This window comes from Python bivittatus, unplaced genomic scaffold (genome assembly GCF_059951505.1).
Source record: "Python bivittatus isolate LINGU-HERP-01145 unplaced genomic scaffold, Pbiv_v1 ctg000790_np1212, whole genome shotgun sequence".
NCBI lineage: Eukaryota > Metazoa > Chordata > Lepidosauria > Squamata > Pythonidae > Python > Python bivittatus.
Window position 1 is genome coordinate 3274096 of NW_028277110.1, and position 22864 is coordinate 3296959.

Genomic DNA, 22864 nt, shown 5'->3' on the forward strand with positions numbered 1-22864 from the left:
TATTAAGAGAATAGTACCTGTAAGTAACTATAACAGGAAAAATTGACTTATGAAGACCAGTTCTCTGATAACTTGATGAAAATAGGCCTATTTCCATTATTACCTTGCATATAATGAAGACCGTTCTGGTATTTCTTCAGGCTATTTAATTTAAGTTAGTGTATAAGTTACTTTGCCTGAGTAACCTTAAGTAGGGGTACAACTAATTTAAGTTCTAATTGTGATACAAGTCAATTTATGTTAATGGTCAGTATCATTGTGCAGCCTTGATCATCTTTGTGTGGGACTCTTAAGGACAACTAGCCATTGAAGTGGGGAACAGTAGGCTTCAATCTTAGATGTCATAGGTTTTATATTGTTATGAGGGTTTTTTTCTGTGGTTGTACTAACTCTGGTTGGGGTGATATATAGGCATGTTGTTCCACTGGTAAATTTGAAGCCTGTGACCCAAGTCACTCCAGTTCCTGCCTGGAATGTGATCTCCGCTAGAAAAGGAGGAACCTATCAGAAGATATCAGGTGGGTACATCCATGAGTAAAGACAGTAATGGGATGGCTGTGTAGAGTAGTAAAGAAGCTTACGACCTGCAACAGTGCTCCTACAGTAAATCAACAACTTGTTTCTGGCAAGGGATGAATTTGTCACCCATTTTCCCGTCCTTCACTGTCCAGTTCATTTCTCCATTAGTTCAAAATTCATTGTGACAAGTAATTTCATATTCATGTTTGTGCTTATTTCTTCCCAAACCTGTGATTTATGTGCCATTTCCTCTTTTACATAGCGTTTTATAAATCCTTTTACTATGTATGTGCATAGTATATGTGTAGTAAAAGTCTAAAAAAAAAACAAAAAAAACCCTTCAGGTTGACATTTAAGAAGAGCAAATTGGGTAAGAGAGACCAAAATGTGAATCCCAAACAAATTTCTTATCCAGTCTTGATCTCTAAATGATTACATTTTGAAGCAAACCAGAGGCAGGACATCTCTGAGATCAAGAAGATTAAAATGTTGGAACTTTGTACAGTGTTTGTCTCCAAGGTCTTTGAGAAGAAAACATTTCTTCAGGCTGGTATACTGTTGAGAGGAGCTGAGTGCATCTGCTTCTCCCTCACATTCTGAGATTACAAGCTTTCGCTCGATTATTCTTAATAAATACTACCTTCTCACAACAAGGAGCAAACTTACACTTGAAAAATCCTTGCATTGGAGCATAAGCTGATTCCTCAGTTTTGATGTCAGCAGTAAAGGGCTTATGAGATCCAGTAGATCAAACTTATTAGAGGGGTGGGTTTTTTTTTTTTTTGGTAGTCAATGGACTATTACTGCCATATTTAAGCAATTACTAAGGTAAATACTCCCTCAAGTCAATCTTGATCCCTGGATTAATTATTTTAAAACACTTGGTTTGGCTAAAAAAATTCTCCCTCACAATTAAAAAAATGAAAACTGCTTTTTATTATTCTTCAAGCATCTTTCAATTGTACAACACTAAATACTCTTATGGAGAAGTGGATGAATTTTAGTTGGATGTTAATAAGTATACATTACTTTAAAAGAATATTTTTTACCCATTTGGAGATACCCTGGTCAAATGCAGACTTAATGCAGATTTAATCAGTTAAAGTTAAACTGATCTAAACACGGCTATAGAATACTGCAAGAAAGTTGCAATGATATAAATTCATAAAACTCTTGACTATGAATTGTAACAGACACAGTTGAAAATTCAGGAAATAAGGCATATTAAAATCAATCTCCCCCCCCCCCATAAGTGTTCATTGGGTGAGCACACATGTAGTCCCTGACATTTTCCTGTGTTAAATTATGAAGAATCTATAAAGAGTGCATTTTTAGACACGGCTCAATCTGTGTCAAGATCAAAATGATCTTCCTGTATGTAACTGAAAAGTTTTCTCAGCCCAAAAAGCAAACGCATTTAAAGTTTACAACCATTTAAGGGCCTACTGCAGCAAATCCTGCTGCAGGTGTACATCATTAATAACTCTAAATGTACTCATAAAGTGGATATCTGAAGAGATAATGAAAGGTGCATGGTTGCTTTTCTACAAGTAGACACTTCACTCAATATCTCAGCTTTTCTTCTCTTTTTTGTGCCTTTCTGAGAGGATCCCCACTGTCTCAGTCCCCCAAGATGCAAAAGCTTCTCTCTAATTACCATCCTGCGGATCTATTAAATTATTCTTCCATCTGAAGAGTTATCTCGAACTGGCTAAAAGAGGTGCGGATTTGTGTTTTGCAACATGACACGCAAGCAATCCTTGCTTGTTTGATCAGAAATGTTTCAAAAAATTACAACGTGAAACAGTAAAAGCTAATTTTTACTTCAAAGACCTAATGGAAATATCCAGGTAGAATTTGATCAAATGTAATTAACTGAAGGTCAGTGGCCTACATAATGTTAATCTTTATGTCAAAACTTTGTGCAAGACACTTTTTTGTATGCAGCTGATTACACTAAAGCTAGTGTCCCATACTGTGTGCAAATATACCCCAATGCCAATTCCTCGTGTGTGTGTGTGTGTGTGTGTGTGTGTGTGTGTATATCTCCATCCATTTTAGTAATCAGCTAAGAACATCCAGGAATATTTCAACCTTTCATTAAGAGTTCTCTAAATAGGTCATGTTCATTAACTAACTCTTCTTATTAGAAAATGCAGATATTCTCAGTATTCAGAGGTATTAATGTGTGGTAGTTTAGATAATTTTGTTGGAAAAATACGCACAGCAGATCAATTATATGGGAACTCAGAATAATATAAAACGGAAGCAAGCGTTTCTTATTGTTCCCCCTTGGATTATTTTTTACTGTTCCCCTTTGGATTGTGTAAAAGCCCTTTTATACCAAATCTTCAAATTATATTGATATAAATACATTTTGCACCAAGAAAAGGAGTTTTCCAGCTATCTTGGTTATGCATACCATAGAGAAAAATATTTGAAAGAGTAACAAAAGCTACCTTTTAATAGTGGCTGGATTTCTTTTAGAATTTTGTCAGAGGAAAAACAAAATTCTTACAGATGGTGGATTTGTGTTCTGTTCAGAATCCAACCTGGGAGCAGAAAAACATTTTGTGCTGTTTAATCATCCAAACTGAAAAATGAGATGAACTTAAATGAAGCTCTACAAATCTGCTGATCAAGCTACTGTCTTTACTCATTAGACACAGATGTATTTCTTTCCTTTTTTTATTTTAAAGGAAAGGTTAACAATAGTCTCCATATTTTAAATTTCTGTACGTGGCAAAAATGAGCATCCACAAATGGTTAAATCTTTTGGCAGAAAAACCGAATTCAGGATTTTATTAGTTTGGAAAAAAGAGGTTACTCAATTATGCAGTATGATGATGTGCTGAGAAGCATACAGTTTGACAAGACGTTAGCTGTTAAAATAATTCAGGGGAAAAAAATATCCATGAATTTATATCTCACTAAAAGGAACTTGAATTTCAATTTTTTTCCCCTTCCCTGTTAAGGGCAAAAAGTGCTGCTAAAATTTTCTGGAGTGTTAAATACGCTAGGTCCAAGTAAAACAGTATAAAAAAATATATCTGCCATCTCACTTCCGTAAGAAAATGAATGGTGGTCATGACTTTGGGCAATAAAGGGAGTTCCTTTTTGAACTGTCAGGTCAAAAACAAAACTTCTTGGAGACTTTCTGTGAGCACCATGAAGCTGATGTCCTGCTGGTTAGCAGGACAGCATTTGCGAGGAGAATTGCAGCTGGATTCAGACTGACAAAATCTCTCCAGGGGAAGGAGAGATCCTTGATTATCCATGCAACTATGGACAGCCGCTCCTTGTGAGTAGACCATGGAAACTGCCTTTATGCATTGGCTTATGAATGGAGTGGCTGGGAGTTGGGATTTCATCAAGCTCACATTCGCCAAGCAGCCTCTTACGAACATTAAGCTCAACTGAGCCTCATATCTTAATCATTTTTTTCATTATTACTATTTTTTGTATACTGGAGAGATCAAGACCCTTCAGACTGGCACGGTTTTACTGTAATCATTGGGTGAGTCTTCTCCTCCTCAGAGGACAATGGGGTTAATTGGATTTTAAAAGTTTTGAAAATATGGTTTTTTGGACTATTATGAGAGATCAAGGCTATCACGAAGGAGGGGGTGCATTCCAGGAAGGGAAAGACAAAAGACAACACAGTCCACAGGGGGAGCGTGGGAAGCATAAGAGCTTCATGATAGCCACTCCCTAGAATCTCCCAGGCTATATCCACTAGTTGCCGTAGTATAGATTTAGTTTGGCAAGATTCTGTCTAGAAGACGTAAGCAAATAAAAGAATTTTCCTCAACTGGACTGTTTTACCGTTCTTGGGCTGGGCTTGACATCAGTGTAGCAAAAGGGAGATATAAATTTATGGATAAATTTTAATGAGATATAACTCTCATTAAATATTTTTTCATTAGATATTTTTTCCCCTGAATTATTTTAACAGCTAACATCTTGTCAAATTTACTCTTTCAGTACATCATCATACTGCATAATTGAGTAACCTCTTTTTTCCAAGCTAATAAATGGAGCTTAGAAAGTATACATGGAGTTAGAAAGTTAACAACAGAGTAAGGGGCCAGAGGGATTTAGAACTATATCTTTGAATTAATTAAAAGAGTTTTCTCGTGGGAAAATGGCGATTGTTTTGGCTTTTTCACAATAAGACCACCTTGAACGTTGGGCACTAGAGGGACCTAGAGGATGAAGAATGTGGAGCAGAAATCGATACTGCAAGTTTTTGAATATCTCTCTACCAAGCTTCTTGATAGAATGGATCGATTGCTTGACAAGATAGTGTTGTAATGAAGTTATAGAACAAAAACAAGTTGCAGTGGATGTCTGTGAAATTACTTGGAAGGGGGACTTAAATTTACCACAAATGGATCTAATGGATGACTTACTCCCTAAAGGAGATAGGCAGATATCAAACCAGGAAACTGATCTGGATAATTTTTTCTTACTGGATATACAAAAGAGCTCTGTTAAGGTTTTGAAGGACTTTATTACATTTGATAAGCAAAAGGATAAACTCTGCTTATTGGATATGCAAAAGAAATTTGTTGAAGTCCTAAAAGATTTTTGCCTTGAAACACAGATAACCAGCAAATTACCTCTGGGGCTCTCTTTGAAGCAGTTAAAAAATATTTCTAAGAAGAAATACACTATTTGTTCAGTCAGGACTAAAAGAGGGAAATAATTACATCTGGTTGCCCTGACTGGACTTTTGCTTACAAAGAACGATTGACAAAGCATTTGGATTTTGGTTTTTTCACTTAAGAGATGAGCTGTGGGGAGAAGAGAGATTATGTTGTATTTAGAGATGCTGCTAAGCTATTAAAACTGTTTTTACTTCCTGGGATGAAGAGGGAAGTTACTTCTTTTTTTCTTTTTCTCATTTCTTTTTTCTTTTCCACCCCCCCCTTTTTTTTCTTTAGTATTTTTATGTTAGTATTTTTTGTACTTTGTATTGGCTTTCATTATTTTCATTTAACGTTCTTAATAAAATTATGTGGAAAAACAAAACAAAACTTGTTGATGAAGTGGAAGAGAATTGTAAGGTCCCATGTGCATTCTGTTTTGTGCTGATCTGTCTTCACACCTCTTTGCATAAAAGACATTTTTTACATGTAGGTGTTTAGCTACTCATCCACCACCCAAGGATCAAAGAAGACATGGCAAGGAAGTAGAAATTCCATGGTGGAGGAGGGATGAAATTCTCATTTTTTAAAAAATTTCTGGGTAGTTAAATCTGGGTGGTAAACCTACTTTACATCTTTCTTTGGATGAAGTTTTTAAAAAAGCAATGGGGAAAAAAGGTAGGCATTGCTATAACTTTCCCTACCTCATTGTTCAGAAAAGAGCACATTGGAAGGGCCTATTTCATGTTTCGTTCTGTAGAATATCTTAAGGATTCCTCATAAGGGGACCTCAAGAAATTTTCAAGATTATGTTACTTATATATTGACTTGATCATACTATTGGGCGTTACTTGGATTCCTACCTGTGGCCCTTCTGCTACAGCTTCTTTTCCTCCCCATTCTCCAAATCTGGCTTTAGGTAAAGTTGAGCATTCTTACCCTCCCATAATAACTTTTCCTGAGATGGTTCTAAAATTCTTCCCTCCCTCCACACGGCACTATTTTATTTCAAGCCAACAGAAAAAAGCCCCCAGTTGCAAAAATAAGAGAGCTGACCCAGCCGTAGGCGAATCCTAGGTGACCCTTCAATTGATCTGCTATTCTTAATTCCCCTCCCAGATATGGATATAAAATCCCGGAAGAAGCTGTTCAAGAAAGTGCGTGGGAAGGAAGTCTATATGACTGTGGCGTACAGCAGGGGTCACCCTGTCCTGCCTCCCCGACTGCAGCACAGCATTACGTCAGATCGATCACCTTCGGTCCACTGCTCCCAGAACGGACATATAAATCCATACGAGCATTACCACTTTCAGAATTCGCAGCGGACTGGCCGGGGATATGGGATGCCAAGGTAAGGAGATTTGTAACCCATCCAGCATGTTTCATGATTAGGCAGTTCAGAGTTCGCTGCACTGCTGATTTCATCATGATTTTGGCCATAAGCATCGTGCTGATTTGGGTATAATAGTGTCATAGGGTGTCCACAGAGCTGCACAGAACTTTCAATCACTTCTCCCTGATTTCTGCAGCCTTTATTCCCACACACTTCATTTGCAGGTTAAAAAGGAATATTTTAACTGAGGCGTACAGGTAGTCCTCAGTTAACAGCCATTTGTTCAGCAGCCAAAGTTATGACAGTGCTGAACATGTAGACTTATGGCCTGTCCTCAAAACTCTGGCCATCACAGCATTCCTTGCGGTCACATGATGTCTCGCTTTATGACCATGCCCACTTAGCGATGGAGTTCCTGGTCCCTATTACCGTTGTTAAGCAAGGACTACTTGTACTAGTGAAAGGAAGAGTGATGAAATTTGCAGAGGGAATTTGGTAGCCTGCTAAACTATAATTAGCATTGTTTCAACAACTAACTTGCTTGTAATTTGGGTTCATACACTACCTTCTTCCCAACCTGTGTTCTGTAAATTAATGCTGTCTCCAAACTGGGAGAGCTTTTAATTTAAAGAAGTAATCAAAATAAGTTGCAATTTGATCTAGTTCCCTCCCCCCCCCAAACTAATATGATCTACTCAGTGGCAGCACCTGGTGACCTTTATTTGTCTGGTAAACTCAGGTACTTAAGAGACCATCTAGGAAAATTCAGAGCTGCCAACAATGTTGGGAAGATGAAAAAATACTTTGTTGCCAAGAAAACCATATGGATGGTTGTCCATCAAGGCCTCAGGAGTCAAGATGGACTCAAGGGTGCTCTTGACTTTTACTTAAGTGAGATTTAGTCCAGTTCATGTGTGATTAAAAAGTAACACGCTGGATGGAAGAGAAAGGCAGGAACTTGCACAATTTGCATGCTCTTCCACAGTGCCAAATGACAGCTGTGCCTGAAATCCTTTGCAGCATGTTCATTCACGGACATCTAGACAGAGGTACTTGAATGGTGCTAGTTAAGAGTCCACCTTGAGACTTCTAAATTCGTAGTTACTTTGCTTTTTTATCCTTTGAAATGTAGGGGATCTGCCCGATTTATAAACAGGAACAACATGACCGGGCCAGAAATAGCATTTTATCCTAGTCCAGGAAAGAGATGTTATCAGAGCTATGATAACTTCTCGTATAGATCACGGTAAGTAATTGTAACCATAATTGTTTTCATGCAATTCAGTAGGCGATCGATGTTATTCCCTGTCTAGGGTCAGCTGACTTCAGTGTTCAGATCTTCTCTTGGTGAACAGATAACGCTGGGAGAAATTTTTGAAACTGCCTTATACTGAGTTGGATGATTGGTCTGTTAACTTTCTCCAACCGTTGTCAGAAGAAAAAAAAATTCCTTAGCCAGGTTTCATTATGACCTTTATATGCCTGGGATAGAACCTGTGAGTTCCTGCCTGTAAAATACTTTTCTGTGGTTGCATGAGTTCCTCTAAGCTCTTCGGATCCAGGGGTGCACCTTTTTGTATCCGGGGAGCAATATTAAACAGTTTCCAACTAAAACTTTTTCCAGAGCAGCTAAAAATTGCTGCCATTTTAGATTCTAAGCAGTTGCTTTGTGGATTCGGGATTCCCGTGCACGTTATGTGAATCTTATTGTGGGATTGAAAAGTGACAGTCTGATAACAATCGTGCACAACAATTCGTGTTCATTGATAGTTGCAGTTGTAGGCATTTTCTTCCAAATGTCTCAGGCTTAGGATATATGGTGGTGATCGTGACATTTTAACTTGTTCATCCTTCTGGAAGTTCATACAGCCGAAGTCGCAGACAGATGCAATGTGTAAATAAAGAGTGCCAGTATGGATTTTCACCTGAGAATGGGGAGGAACCTCAAGGTTTAGAAGAAACGATCACTTTCTATGAGATTGAAGAAGGGGACGATACAAGTTTTCCTGCTTTGCCTGTAAGTCCTCGAGCTGAATTAAACAGAAAAAATGCCAAAATAAATCCTTTACAGATAGGCGGCAAGGCGCGGGGGAGGAATTGCAAGAGGAAAGATCATAGAAATGCATTCATCATTAAATGATGGACCAGATTAGCATTTTGTTATAGGGACTGAGGACTTGCTGAGCTCTTCATTTTTCATCATTGTCATCCATTATGTCCAATGCTACCTACGTTCCATGTGTTTTCTAAAATGGTTGTACCTAAGACATACTGTACATTCAGAAGAATGATCTGGTTACTGCCTTGGAACTACAGTTTGGAAGAACTAGAAAAGCTTCAAGGAAAGTTAGTCAAAAAGAGTAGGCGGAAAGATGGGGTCTTGGTGTCTGTTGCTTTTTTAGCTTGGAGCGAAGGCAGACACAGGAGGTGTTGAGGAAATGCTGTTGCCTTCTCGTCATTCTAAGCGTGCCACTTGTGGAATACAGAATGCTAGATTAAACGGCCATTGAGTTAATCCAGCGGGCCATTAGGACTAATCATCAGGTTTGGTTAAATACAGTTCCAGATCCCCGTTATGGGAAGAGATCATTCTGCAGAGATGAAATATAATTGCAAAGCATCAGAATTTAGACTCTCAATTTTGTTCATGGGATTACAGTGGTACCTCTAGTTATGAATACTTACGAATTTTTCGAGATACGATCAGCTCCGGCCCCAAAAATTTACCTCGACTTGCGAACTCGCCTCGACTTGCGAACCGGATCTGCGGCCATTTTCTGCCCGTTCCACATGGTCTGCGGTCATTTTCTGCCCGTTCCACGTGGTCCGTGGCCATTTTCCCGCCCGTGCCACTTGGTCTGTGGCCATTTTCTGCCCATTCCACGTGGTCCGCGGCCATTTTCCCGCCTGTTCCACATGGTCCGTGGCCATTTTTCCGCCCGTTCCACGTGGTCCGCGGCTGTTTTTCCGCCCCGACGCGTGGTCTGCAGACGCCGGAACGGATTAACGGTAATTACATTGAACCTTATGGGAAAATTTGCCTCGTGTTGCGACCAATTCGAGTTGCAACCAGAGTCACGGAACGGATTAAATTCGTAACTCGAGGTTCCACTGTAAAATGTATTAATGGAGCAGCGCTCGATGAAATTGTTTAAAAGGGTTAATTGTAAAAAAGGGAAACTAAATTGCTAATTCAACAGTATCTCTCCAAGGTGTAAATGTATGTTGGCAAATCTTACTCTGAGGAAAAAGATAATGAAACCCTCAGCGTTAACTTCTGCTACCATAAAATTGATTTCAAAAGTGCCAAAACGAGGTAAAGTAAAAAATGCTGAGAGGTCTAATAAGGAACATTTTTTTTCTCATCCAAATTTGGAAAGGCTATCCTAATGCAAGCTGTTTTGTAAACTACTTTTTAGAATCACATGGTGTATTTCAGAGTGTCTCATAGCTATTGAAGTTCGGTGCATATATTCCGTACTGCTGAGGTTGTAAGGAAACGCTGAAACTCTGCTCCATGTTTGGAATAAGGTGAAGGTGTGAATGTTAAAAAATAATCTGGCTTGTTTCTCAGAACCAGGGAAATGCAGCTGCAATAGTTCCTCCTCCTGCAGGATTCTGGGTCACAAGGAGGACTCCGAGCTCCGTCCCACCGAACAAGCAGGGGCTGAATTCTTCAGAAGAAGAAGTAGATGAACCAAGTGATAACGGTAAAGATAAATGCGGGATGCATCCCTTTCCAACTTGCACTGCTTCAGATGAGAAGCTCACAAAGATCCTATTCTTCAAGCTTAGCTACTTCAAGAGAACTTTAATGAATTATACCAACTCATAATCATTTAAAAAAAAAAAGAGCCTTCTGCCAGGGCTACTGCTTCATCTCCTTTATAAAGCTGGGGATGCTGATTAGGAGACCTGGCATAACATGAATGTTAATAGGTTCAGATGTATCTGTTACCCTCCCAAAATTGATATTACTGTATACCAAATGTTTAAAGTGCTATGTGGTCACAGTCCTTGCATATTTTTCCAAACATTTAGGAAATCACTCTTACTTTGCATTGATTTTATATGTTGATTGATAATTTATGCAGGTGACTTCAAAAAAAAAAAAGGATTGGCAATTAAACTTAGTATAATAATGAGTACAATTTGTCTGGTTTAGATTATATTGGGAACAGATTTCTTCCTTCCAGCAAAATATGCTTTCCTGAAACTTTTGGCACATTTACTTATTTCTGTGGGGGTTTTTATAGATTAGCCAGATACAAATTCAGCGGGGTGTATGACAAATGCTATTACCATATTCCATAACTTAAGACTCCAGTCTTACACAGCCAGATCTTAAGAACTGCTGAACTCTTGTAATCTCCAATAAGATTTGCTAATGGTTGTGCAATTTGGGGATTATGGAATTTGAAGTGTATAAGGTTGGGCATCTGGAAGGCAGGTTTTGAAAAACAGCACGACTCTTCAATGTAAGACTAGATTTTCATCCTTGATCTTGAAGTGTTTACTTTACATGAGATTTATTTCTAATATGTGTCTCTAATGGTGCACTTACCCTCTGCTTTTCCAGGGGAATACCATGAGGATTATCTGTACACTCCTTCAGGTGAGGCTGGAGACCTTCCCAAAATGTCTACTTCAGCATAAATTAATGTTTTGATAGTAAATAGTTATATTGAAGAGCTGCTCCCTTCAACTTCGTATTTCTCCCTACTTTCCAGATCCAGATTGTGAAACAACCACAGTATTTAATGCAACTGAATCTACTGCAAACTTGGTAAGCTTTAATTAAGAGCTGTGAAATTAGCATAGCCAGAACCTGTTAGAACCCCAGCGGAGAGGATGTGGGAGCAATTTCCAGGCTTATAGCTGTTGTGACGGTGGTCTTTGAATTGTGCAAATTTCAACCAATCTGCGCAAAGTAATGAGAATGGTGCTTGTTCTGGTGAGTGTACCAAGCTTTCCAACTTTGTGGTGGCTCAGTTACTAACACTGGAAGACATCTTGGCCAAGGAACCAACTTAGGTTGGCCGTACAGACCACGAACAATCCTGTTTTCTTCTCTCTCCTCACTGCCAGCTTCTCCTGCTCTAAAGATAGCAGCATGGCATCCTTAGCTACCTTTTCATTAAGCGGAACTGGTTGGTTGGGGATTTTTATTTTTGGTCTATCTGTCCTAAAATTGTAGGTTGCCTTTTGTGTCTGGCTTATGGAGCAGAAGATAATTGGGTTTTAACATTTAAAAAAATGGGAGACCCTGTGGGGTTACTGGATTTGTTAGCAATTGTAAGATCTTAATCATGCTACTTTAAAACACTAATTTGTTTCATAGCATTAGCCAGAGGGTTTTTATTTATAGTTAGGAAGGGAAAATTGTTTATCTCATGTATTAAAGGATGTTATATCATCTGTAACAAAGTGTTAAATAATATAAGGATGCTGGAAAGAAGATTGCAAACCACTGTGCCTTATAGGGAAAACAATATAAGTAGTTTTCAACTTACGACTACGGTTGGGACTGGACCTTCCATTGCTAAGCAATGCAGTTGTTAAGTGAATTGCGCCCGATTTTACTACTTTTTTTGCCACAGTCATTAAGCAAATCCAGCTTCTCCTATTTGCCTGTCAGAAGCCCCCTGGGAAGGTCACACATGGCAATCATGTGTCCCTGGAATGCTGCAACTGTTGTTAATTCATGCTGGTTGCCAAGGACTTGAATTTTGATCATGTGACTGCAGGGATGCTGCAGTGGTCATAAGGACAAGGACCGATCATAAGTCACTTTTTTCAGCATCATCATAACTTTGAACACTCATTAAATGAATGGTCGTAAGTTAAGGACTACCTCTTGTCTTTTTATATTTTATTGGTAGAAGATCTGATGTAGCCCGATAAAATATTGGGGTTCTAAGTAACAGAAAAGGCAGAACACCAAACAGAACATGTCTTTTTTCCCCTTAAATATTAATTTACATACTTTATGTGTTATTTATTATTAGTATTTATTATTTGTTAATTCATATTGTCATATGCATTACCAAATCATAGTCCCCTGGCATTATACTCAGACTAATATTTATGAAATCTAGAGAGTGGAAGTCTTCTAATTCCCCCCAAATCCTGGCAGCTTGGTTTTCCATCAGCCTCTTCCAACTGATTTTCCTCCTTTCGGGTTCCTGGCAGCAATGGGTTATTTCCGAGGAGAGGCTGAGTTGCTATTAGCTTAGCTGGAACTAGTTAATGTTGTGTGGAGCAAGACAGTTGCCTTCTTACCATAAGAAAATGGAAATGGTCGTCTGGTCCATGACTACCATAAAAGTTTTGTTGATCTGTCCACTTAGTGTGTTATCTCTACTTTTCTGAATATTTTCTAAAGTTTTCTCTGTTTTGCTGTCTTTGCCAATAAGCGAGGTTCAGTTGTGACCAAGCCTCCAGTGAACCTGATACATCTTGCTCTTCTTCCCCACACATACCTTCCAAAGCTAGCTCACATGATAGATGTATCTAGTTTAGCATGAAAACGTAATCGTTAGGTTGTGACAAAGATGAAGTACTTCTCTATAGTTCAGAGAACTTCACAGTGGCTGCTTATTGATGTATTTTATTGGCCCAGCTTTCCTTGACCTGCTTCCTTCTAGGCAGGCATGCTGTCTGGAAATGATGGGTGTTGAAGTCCAGAATATATGAATGGCACCAGCTTGGGGGAAACAGTGTTACCAAACCATGATTTGGAAGTAGCCGCAAATCAGGACGCAAATCCCTGCCTTGAGGTGGATTTGGATAAAGGGATTCAACAGAAAACAAAGTTCAGGGTTTGGCCCAGAAGATGTAAATTCAAAGACCTAGCCACTTTTACCTCTCTGAACACTCTTTTAATATCTCTTGTTTTTTGTTAACCCAAGTGACCCTTCAATAACATATCATAAAGTTGATTCTCATATCTCTGCCTCTTTCTTTTTTTAAATGAATCCTCTAGTCTCTGCAGGATGCAGGGACAAACTGTGTTGCTCCTCAGGAAGGACCTACTTCCTACAGTTACTCCCAGAAGGTAAATTTCTCTGAGGATATAATTGTATGTCAAGAAGAGTTTAAGTCAAAGTGCCTTGAAGATCCCAAGTGTTTTAGTGAAGCACACATTTTAGCTTAGCTTTGATAAAGGAAAGGAAACATTCAGCTTACTAAAATGTTCCTAAGTGGAAGTTCACTGTAGAATTTCTCCCAAGGTTGTCTCCTAAGTCCAGCATTTAATATGACACTAGAAGAAAATTATTACATTCAAAGGGATTAATCACGCTAATTCTATTGATCATAGTATTTAGTTACTTCCTATGCCATATCATTCAAAGATCAAATGTAGCCTTTGTCCCTTTCTTCCCAGTGGTGTCCCCCAAATCAGCTGCTTCAAAGCTGTATCATTTATACAACCAGGGTGACTTCTTAAAGGCCAGGGTAGTTGAAGGAAAAATGGGAAAGTTGTTAATTATTTGTATCAGATTTCATTGCAAACTATGCTTTGTTACAGCAGGTATCGGTGTAATTCGTGGATGGGTCTGAAAATTCATACTCCTTGGGGGTGACAAAATTTAGAATCTTTTAAATTAAAAAGTCACTTGGCCCATGTGACATTCAGATGAGAGAATTTAGAAGGGAATGTTTGCCCAAGATGTAGGCTGGTAACACTAAACTATAGTTTATGTTTGCACCCAAATTGGGCCATTTATACCAGAGGACCCTTCATACTGCCAAACCCTTTGCTCCCGGGATGCCTTGTGTTTTGTGATTTGAATTTCTCTGTTGGGGGAAAACACACTGATCTTTCTCCCTACTTCTTCATAGGTGATGGTGAATTCCGCCATTATATCCAGCTCTGCTTGTGTTAATACGGCTCCAGCTGCCATCTTTTCCTCCAGCTCCAGTGCTTCAACTCAAGTCAGTAGCACTGCATCCACCCCCCAGAATGCTGTGCCACCGATCTTAGTATCCCCTTCAGTGGGGAGGCCAGGTGGAGTATGGGTTTCATTTGGGTTCTTGCGGCATTTCTGGAGAGGGCTTTGAGTTTATGGTTCCTGGCCACCACATTCTTTTTGAATCAGAATAATTGTGTAGCCCCTGGGTAGTGTTGAAGTGAGTTCACTTTATCTTCTGGAGAAGTCAAATGCTGTTACGTACTTAGGCAATATAGTTACAGGGAAGTCAACTCCTTAGGAATGGAGGCCTTTTAAGGGGCTGGTTATTTTTTTCCCCCCCTTCTGTGGATGCAAAAGGTTTAGTTTCATTCCATATTTTAGAAGACATTTTGCAGGGGCAGAGAGATCAGATCTGGTTGGGATTCTCAATTGGACTTGGATCGTTGATCCAGTTTAAATCATTTTGGGAACATTGAGTGAGATTGCTTAGATTTCCTGAGTGGATTTGATCCAATTCAGAAAGTCAGTTTGATTCAGTTATTTAAATTTCTCCAAATTAAAACTAAATACAGCCCCAGTATTCCACATACATGGATTTGGAAGTGGAGCGAAGAGGACTGGAAGAGCCTGAAATAGGTGTATTGTCAGCGATGCTTTGCCTAGTGGTTTGTGGAACACCCACAGTCAGCCTCAGTTGGGTGTTTTCCTTTGCCTCCACAAAATACCTGCTCCTTCAAGGCTTTTGCCCTATCCCTGAAAAAAGGACACCCAACTGTACAGCACCATTTAGTCAATCTTAGTTGATGGATAAAAGATAAGCAGGGTCAACTCTGGTTAATGTTTGGATGGGAGATCATTAGGGAAGCCAGGGTTGTAGGGGAGATCAAGAAATCCAGAAAATGACTCAGAGCGAGAGAGCAACAAACCATTTTCACATTTCTAGCCAAGATAGGTGGATGACTCTGACTAAGCCTGAGTTGAAGAACCTTTTTACTGAGAAGTAAAGACTAAGAGTATCTTGCAAGGACCTACTAGTCCTTGGACCTGGTCTTTCTCATCCCAGAGAACAAGACACAGAGGAACAGTCTTGTACTACTGCAAGCCAATGTTAGGATCAACTTCCTGCCAATAAAACAGTTTGACACTGGAACCTATTACTGAGAGCAGTGATGGGCTCCCCTTTGTGGGATGTGGGAAGCAGAAGGTGGACATTCATCTTTCGAGGATGGTTTGATTTTGATTTTTGTATTCAGCTCTGGGTTGGACTTGATGGCCACCTTGGTCTCTTCCAACATGTTGTTTCTATGGGTGCGTGCAGAAACTAACAGTACCTACCCAACATCAGTGGGCAACCTTTTGGTGGCCAAGGGCCACGTTTAACACATTTTTACAAGAGCAATGGGCATAGCAGTTAGGTTGATGGTCTGGATTGCTCATATGGGCTGGAATGTCTTTCAGAGGGGAGTTATTTGTTCATTTTAGACCCTTCGTTGCAGTCTTTCTGCTTTTCCCATTTCAACAGGAAAAATAGATGGGCTCCAAGTATTTGAAATTAAACAATAGAACAGCAGCATCTTGGCACACTTTCCAACAATTGTGATGGGAAGGTGCTGTAGGGGCAGCCAAAGGGTCACCTAAATATCTACCCTTTATATGCAGAACTCACACATGCCACACAGTTTCATTCATGACTGATCAATATGGTCACCAAAGCAGTAGGACCAGTATAGTTGAGCTCTGCTGTTCAGGAAGTGGATAAAGTGAAGGCCAGGGAGTGTGGAAGAAGTTTCTTATATCGGAAGTAATAAGTTTTTAATAAGTAAGAAGTTGTTTTTAATGGTTATTTAAGATTTGTTTTTATTTGTTTTACTGTATGCCACCCAGAGTAACATTCATGAGATGGATGGCTATATAAATTGGATGGATGGATGGGCGGATGGATGGGCGGATGGATGGGCGGATGGATGGGCGGATGGATGATGGACGGGTGGGTGGGTAGGTAGATTGATCGAACGATCTTACCATTCAAAATGAAATGTAAAAGGATTCCAACCACTTTGCTGCAACAAGGTTGGAGTCTAGATAAAGGTTAAAATCTGTTTTATGGATTCCACTGCATTCAAGTTCAGATTTAAAATTTCTCTCCCCTCTCTTTAAATAGTTGTAATCCCATCAGTGTATCAGTCACCTCCCCTTCCTCCTGGCAGTGATGTGGGGGAAAGTGGTATTACGCCTCCTTACTCTTGTGATCCCAGTGGAAGTGACCTGCCTAGAGGTAAGAAACCATTTTCTCTTAAGTGCGGGAGTAATTTTAGTCGTGTAAAATGAGTCAGTTCTAGAGATGCTTGTGGAATTGTGTTTTATTACGTGCATTAACCTAGCCTGCACTATCCAGATTAAAGTGCAAAGTGGGACTTCATCATCTAGTAGATTTTGAATGCCAGAAACTTCTGGTTCAGTTTTTTTAGCTTGGAGAAATGCTTCAATATATTTAAAGGGATATTTTTGTAAGAATATATGTTTAAAATATGTAGTCGTATGAAATGTGTCTTTGCTTAACTGCTGCAACGATGGAAACAGAATCATGGATGTATCCAGATGTTAGGAGTACAGATTGGAATAGGCCAACTGCTTCATTTTCAGGAGGGGTCACTCTAAGCCTGGTGTTAGCGCTATCTGAATTTCCCTGGTGTAAGAAATTATACCTTAATCACATCTACAGGAGGAGCAGGTTAAGAAAATGAACTCTAAATTGTATGGTTCCTCCTTTTCAAAATCTACTAGAAGGAAAAGAGAGAAGCTGGAAAATAACGGCCTCTTCTGCAAGGAAAATTAGTTTTAATGGGAACTCCGTGACTTGGAGTTGTCATTTGATTATGGTTTGCAAACAGTGGGGTACAGATAGTTCTTGGGTTACAACCATTTGTTCAGTGACTGTTCAAAGTTACCACAGCGCTGAACTAACGGTACTTACGACCAGTCCTCAGAGTTCCGGCCGTCTCAGTGTCCCCACAGTCATGTGATTGTGATTTCCCATGTTGCCTGCTAGCTTCCCACAAGCAAAGTCAATGGGGAAGCTGGCAGGAAGTCAGAAGTCACGATCACATGAAGCCCTCACTTAACATCTCTGTGATCCTCGCTTAACTACAGCAGTAGGGTTATGTGATATCGTGCTTTACAACCGCATCGCTTAAGGACAGCAATTCTGGTTCCAATTGCCATTGTAAGCCGAGGACTGCTGTACAGGGTGGGTCAGGAATTGGCTGTAATCAGAATAAATTGGAAGCCAGCTATAGAACTGTCTTCTTGCACTGATTCTGTATTTGCAAATAGAATGTATGTTGTGCACTGTAAGCTTGCTGTAATGCTCCTTGATTACTAACTCTGTTGTGCTGTGTGAAGAATTTTTTGCTCAGAAATGGGAAGCAAATTAATATGGGCCAGATGTGCTTTTATTAGTGCATATGCACGAATTCATTCATTCATTCATTCATTCATTCATTCATTCATTCATTCATTCATTCATTCATTCATTCTGTAACTGAAATAACTTCACTGTTTGCAGAAGATTAAGTTGCTAATGGTGTCTTCCTGTGAGAGACATTTTTTCTCAGGAGCGTGCAATATCCTATTTCAGGAAAGGACAGGTTGAAGGGGACAGCATTTTTGGAAGCTGTATCTCTGATACTTTGATCTCATTCATCACAAGCTAATGCAATTGTTTAAAATCCATGCAATTTTTAATCTGGGACTTTTTTCCCTTGATTTCCAAATACTGAAAGAAAAAAAAAAGATATTTCTTTCTGGTTTAGTATTGTTACGGCGTGTATTCCACGGAAAAATCAATAAATTACACATATGGCTTAAATTATTTAGCATCTCAAATTTATTTCTTTTGCTTTCTTTTATAGTTTTCTTGTCTGTAGTTTAATTGAGCCTGCGGCTGCAGATTTTCAGTACTGAGGAAAGACCTGTTTTGCTGTTTTTAGAAGGTTAAAAGGTTTTTTTTTTTTAAAAAAAAAAGTATTTTAACTGCTGTGGTTTAACTTTAAACCCAAATGTTTTCCTATCGGCTTTCCCCTATGTAATATTTGTCTTTTTTTAGTGGATTGATTGATTTTTGTGCTGCTATTATTTATTTACTTACTTATTTATTTATATTTATTTATTTGTCGAATTTGTCACTGCCCATCTCATTGAACGACTCTGGGCAGTTTTCATTCTTGTAAACTGCTTTGGGTCTTTTATGAAAAGGAGCACGCATTTTAATAATGTCATTCGATTTAAATATAGGAAATCACAGAATTCCACTTGATGCCTGTTCTACTTAAATTATTTTTTCACCTGAATTCAGATTGTATAAACGGTCACCCTTCCCAGAGGGTTTTTTTTTTTTTTTTTAATTGATGCTGAAATTTTAAATATTTCTGGTTGCCATCAGTATCACAGTATACTGAACAGGGACCTGGAATAAAGTGTTGAATAAGGTGTGGAGTTTGCATTAGGTTGTGTTCCAAGATATTTGGTTGTGTTCCAATATATTCCATATATTTCTCAGTATATGTTCTGACCTATTTGGTGTTTCCTTTCATACTTCCATTTACGTGGGTGGTACTTAAACAACCCAACGGGGTGACTGTCACATTCCTGCGAGGGACTTCTGGTTTAAAACTTCACATCTGTATGCATGCATTTGGATCATCCCATCTTTCTTGTAGAGAAGCTTTCTCTAACCCAGAATCTTGCTGAAGTTCTGGGAATTGTAATCCCAACATGTGCGCTAGAATGAAGAATGCAACTTTTCTATTCATCCCACAGGTTTGTTCTGTAATTATCTTTCTGTGTTTTCATTCTTGTAAAACAAGGAGATTTGCTTTGGGGAAAACCCTGGCCTACCTTCCATACACGTTTTCACTTCTGTCTGGGCCTGTGCGGAGGAAAGTGTGTCAGATCTTAATTCCCTTCAGCTAATAAGTTATGTTGTTTCTTCCCATCACCTCTAACTCCTATTTTCAGCTAATCCAAAAGTAGCAGTGACACAATGTCCACGCAGTTCTTATTTAAAAATGGTATTATATTGTTATTCCTTCTCCTTCTCCTCCCCCTTCTCCCCCTTCCCCTTCTTCTCCTTCTCCTCCTTCTCCTCCTAATCCCTTGATAGTCAACACTTTGCAGATTTTGGCTCATCTGATGTCACAGGTACCTCTTCTCTTTGCGGGTACAGCTGCAAAAAACCCACAATGCTCTTTCCAGGTTCAGAACTGTAGGGGATGATTTAATCAAACTCAGACTTTCCCAAAATTGACCTTTCTATTCGTAACCAAGTTGGTGAGTAAACTAATACCATTTACATATGTTTATAAGCCGTTTGCAAAGTCCATGAATGCCAGCTATGTGGGAGAAAATACCTATCTGTAAAGTTCTTTCATACAAATTGGTGGACAAACATGTGAAAAATGCAAATATTCAGACCTTAATATAGGATGTGTATGAAAATACAGTGACCAAGTTCTTTTCTTTTCAGACCCAAAGATTTTGCAGTATTACTTTAATTTGGGTTTGCAGGTAGGTGCCCTTTAGAAGTTTAATGGTACAGCCAGCTTTGGTGGGAGTGGGGATGTCAGTCTTTGGTAGACAGAGATGTTTTTCAGATTTTCTGAAGTCTGATGGGGAATCCTTTGGTTGAAGTCTGCAGTAGGCATTGTGTGGAAGACCCTGGAACTTCTCTATCTTCACCAAGGATTTTAAATATATTGCTTTTATCCATGCTGACTTCCTAAGCTGCTGTTCCCTAGCTGGGTAAATATTTGCCAGTGCTGGAAAGAGGAGTGTAAGAGAAGCAGCATTGATGGGTAAGACAAGAGTTAAATATTATTTCCTTAGAGAATACCCAGTTTATTATTTTTTAACGGTTTGCAAAAGAAATAGATTCCCATTCCTCTCTTGTACTATTTGTACATAAAGCACAGAAAAAGAATTTCTGTTCATTTGTAAGGATACTTTCATATATTTCTTTACCAAACCTGTGCCACTAAAATGCAGCGACTTTTTCCTCTGGCCATTTATTTTTGCAGATCAGATGTAATAGACTGGAGATCCAGCTAGGTTTTAGCCAGCTTTTCCTCATGTTGAAGAATTCCAGCTCCCATAATGCACTGGCTGGGACATTAGATGGGAGTTGAAACATCAAACTCTTGGTTGCAGAAGGCTGCTCTCAGCCCATTCAGATCAATGGCCTGAGAGAATCAGGAGTAACTTTCATCCCATTAATTATAATGGTGGGGTTTGATCTGACTCATTCGCTACACCTAGCCATGAGCACCAGCAGGACACAATTTTTGGTGTCAACATGGTGTCAATTTTGGTGTCAACACGGCAGTCAGGAGCTCTAACTCACCCGCATTGTTGTCTTCCATGTAGAAACATGGAGCATTTCCAATTTGAAGACTGCAGTAGCAGGAGAAACCTGGTCAACCCTCTTGTCCTGGTTTGGATAGCATTATAATTATAAGGACAAAGGTTCTGGAGACTGTTATGTCAAAAAGCCAGCTACAAGCTCCTCTGTTAACCATGAAGTGATTTCTAACAACCGTCCTGGATCTCAATCACAGTACAGCTGTTAGAAAAAGAACTGGAAATTCTCCCCTGTAATAAGCCCCTAAATATATTGTTTGTAAACAGCAAATAGCTCCGTTGATGGAGTTCTTGTAACGCCACCTCTTCCATCTCAGTAAATCTTGCTGAAGAGAACTCTGAAAATCATGTTTGGAAAGAATTAGGTTTTAGGCAGCCACGAAACAGCTGGGCTACTCTGGAACAACTCATTCCTTTGAATGCTCTGCTGACTAGGATTAGCGGGGTCTTGCTCTTGATCCAGTGTGGTGGTGTGCAAAACAGTTGATCCACTGTTTTTCAGTGCATTTCTACCATGAAATCAGTCCAAATGGGCAGATTTCAACAGCTACTGTGTCAGTCTGAGCGGCAGTAGTTCACCTATTTAAAACTTGATTTTCTTACCTTGAATTGCCCTAGTATTACCACCAGAGCTGCTGGAACCCTGTGATGTACGTACAGCAAGCACCACCATCACCTCCCATGGAAGCGTATCAGACATACCCAGAGCCCGTCTCCGTAGTTGATCCATCAGTGCCTCTGTCTTACACCGACGTAGGGAGGAACGATATGCGCCAGATGCCTGTAGACGCCTCGTCAACCGGTTGGTCTTTGTGTAGTGATTGTTGAAGAAGGTTGAGTGTCATGGACCTAAATTTGGCAAGGCAGATGCAATACTTTCAAAATGATTTCTATTTCTTTTTTTTTAATGGTGCGTGCATATATTCATAGCTTCAGCTCTGCATTCAGCCAGAGTCATGAGTGGCCTCTCTTAAGGCCAGGACTTGATTATTTATTTATTTGTTGGCCTGATGACCTGCCTGATTTTTTTTTTTTAATCTCCTTTTCCCTCTCTATGGCATAATTCCTTCTAGTAACTTAATAACAAAAATAGTATTTTACTATCATTCTAGACCAGCATTTCTCAGCCTTAGCAACTTTAAGATGTGTGGACTCCCAGAATTCCCCATTCAGCATGGAAGTTGAAGTCTACACATCTTGAAGTTGCTAAGGTTGAGAAACCCTGTTCTAGACCATTATGCGAATGTAACAATAATGGGAATAGCCGAACAACCATTAACTCTTCCCACTCTTGACCAGCGCAGTGAGACACTGGTGAATAAGATCAAAATTGAAGGTTTCTGTAAGTCTAACACAACCCTAGCATAGTGTCTCCTTGTGCTAAACTTGAATAAAGGGATAACACATTTAGCTAAGGTCCTGATGACTGCCAGGACATGGCCATGTAACTTTCTTGCCAACAATACGGAAGCAATTTGCTCTTTTTTTTTTTTCCCCCTGTTTAGTCCTGGAATTCTTCTAAGTTCTTTTCAGTTTAGCTTTTGAAGATCAGTCACAATCAGCTAAGAACTTCTACCTGCTGTAGGCTTGGCAAAGAAGTGAGCTCCTCAGTTATCATGAGTGTTTTGGATTACAGATTCCTTCAATAATCCAGTTATAAGTCTGCCAGTTTCCAATTTTAATAATGCTACTTTCCAGAGTTGCTGTAATACCAATATATTTTCTCCCTGAGGAGCAAGGGAAAAAAAGGCAGCTATCGTGAAAAATAGCATTTTTCTTTTTGATAAGAAAAACGAACTGTTCCTTTTCCTCCCAGGAAATGTTCCTTGGAGCTGCTTTGAGGTTTTATTTTGTTTTTAAAACCTCAGGGAAAACAATTCGGCAGCAGGGCACATCACACGGTTCCTCCTGGAAAGGTCTCTTCTTTAACACATGTTAGGTTCACACTGAACACTGTTGGAACATAGATCTGTTCAGTCATTGGCCTGGATGAATTAAGTATTTGATCTGCAATTATGGTATTGCAGTAATCT

The 22864-nt window shown here is 39.3% G+C and overlaps 1 protein-coding gene across 1 annotated transcript in view; it reads left to right on the forward strand.

Moving 5' to 3' along the window:
* ALG13 (ALG13 UDP-N-acetylglucosaminyltransferase subunit) overlaps window positions 1-22864 on the forward strand; it is a 55339-nt gene that overhangs the window by 31375 nt on the left and 1100 nt on the right. The window contains exons 16-28 of the mRNA XM_088129190.1: window positions 412-534; window positions 688-707; window positions 6288-6519; window positions 7634-7747; window positions 8362-8518; window positions 10076-10211; window positions 11081-11116; window positions 11232-11287; window positions 13487-13558; window positions 14347-14512; window positions 16579-16692; window positions 19942-19982; window positions 21450-21633. Coding sequence (XP_087985316.1) covers window positions 412-534; window positions 688-707; window positions 6288-6519; window positions 7634-7747; window positions 8362-8518; window positions 10076-10211; window positions 11081-11116; window positions 11232-11287; window positions 13487-13558; window positions 14347-14512; window positions 16579-16692; window positions 19942-19982; window positions 21450-21633 — 1451 coding nt within the window. The remainder of the gene's footprint in view (window positions 1-411; window positions 535-687; window positions 708-6287; window positions 6520-7633; window positions 7748-8361; window positions 8519-10075; window positions 10212-11080; window positions 11117-11231; window positions 11288-13486; window positions 13559-14346; window positions 14513-16578; window positions 16693-19941; window positions 19983-21449; window positions 21634-22864) is intronic.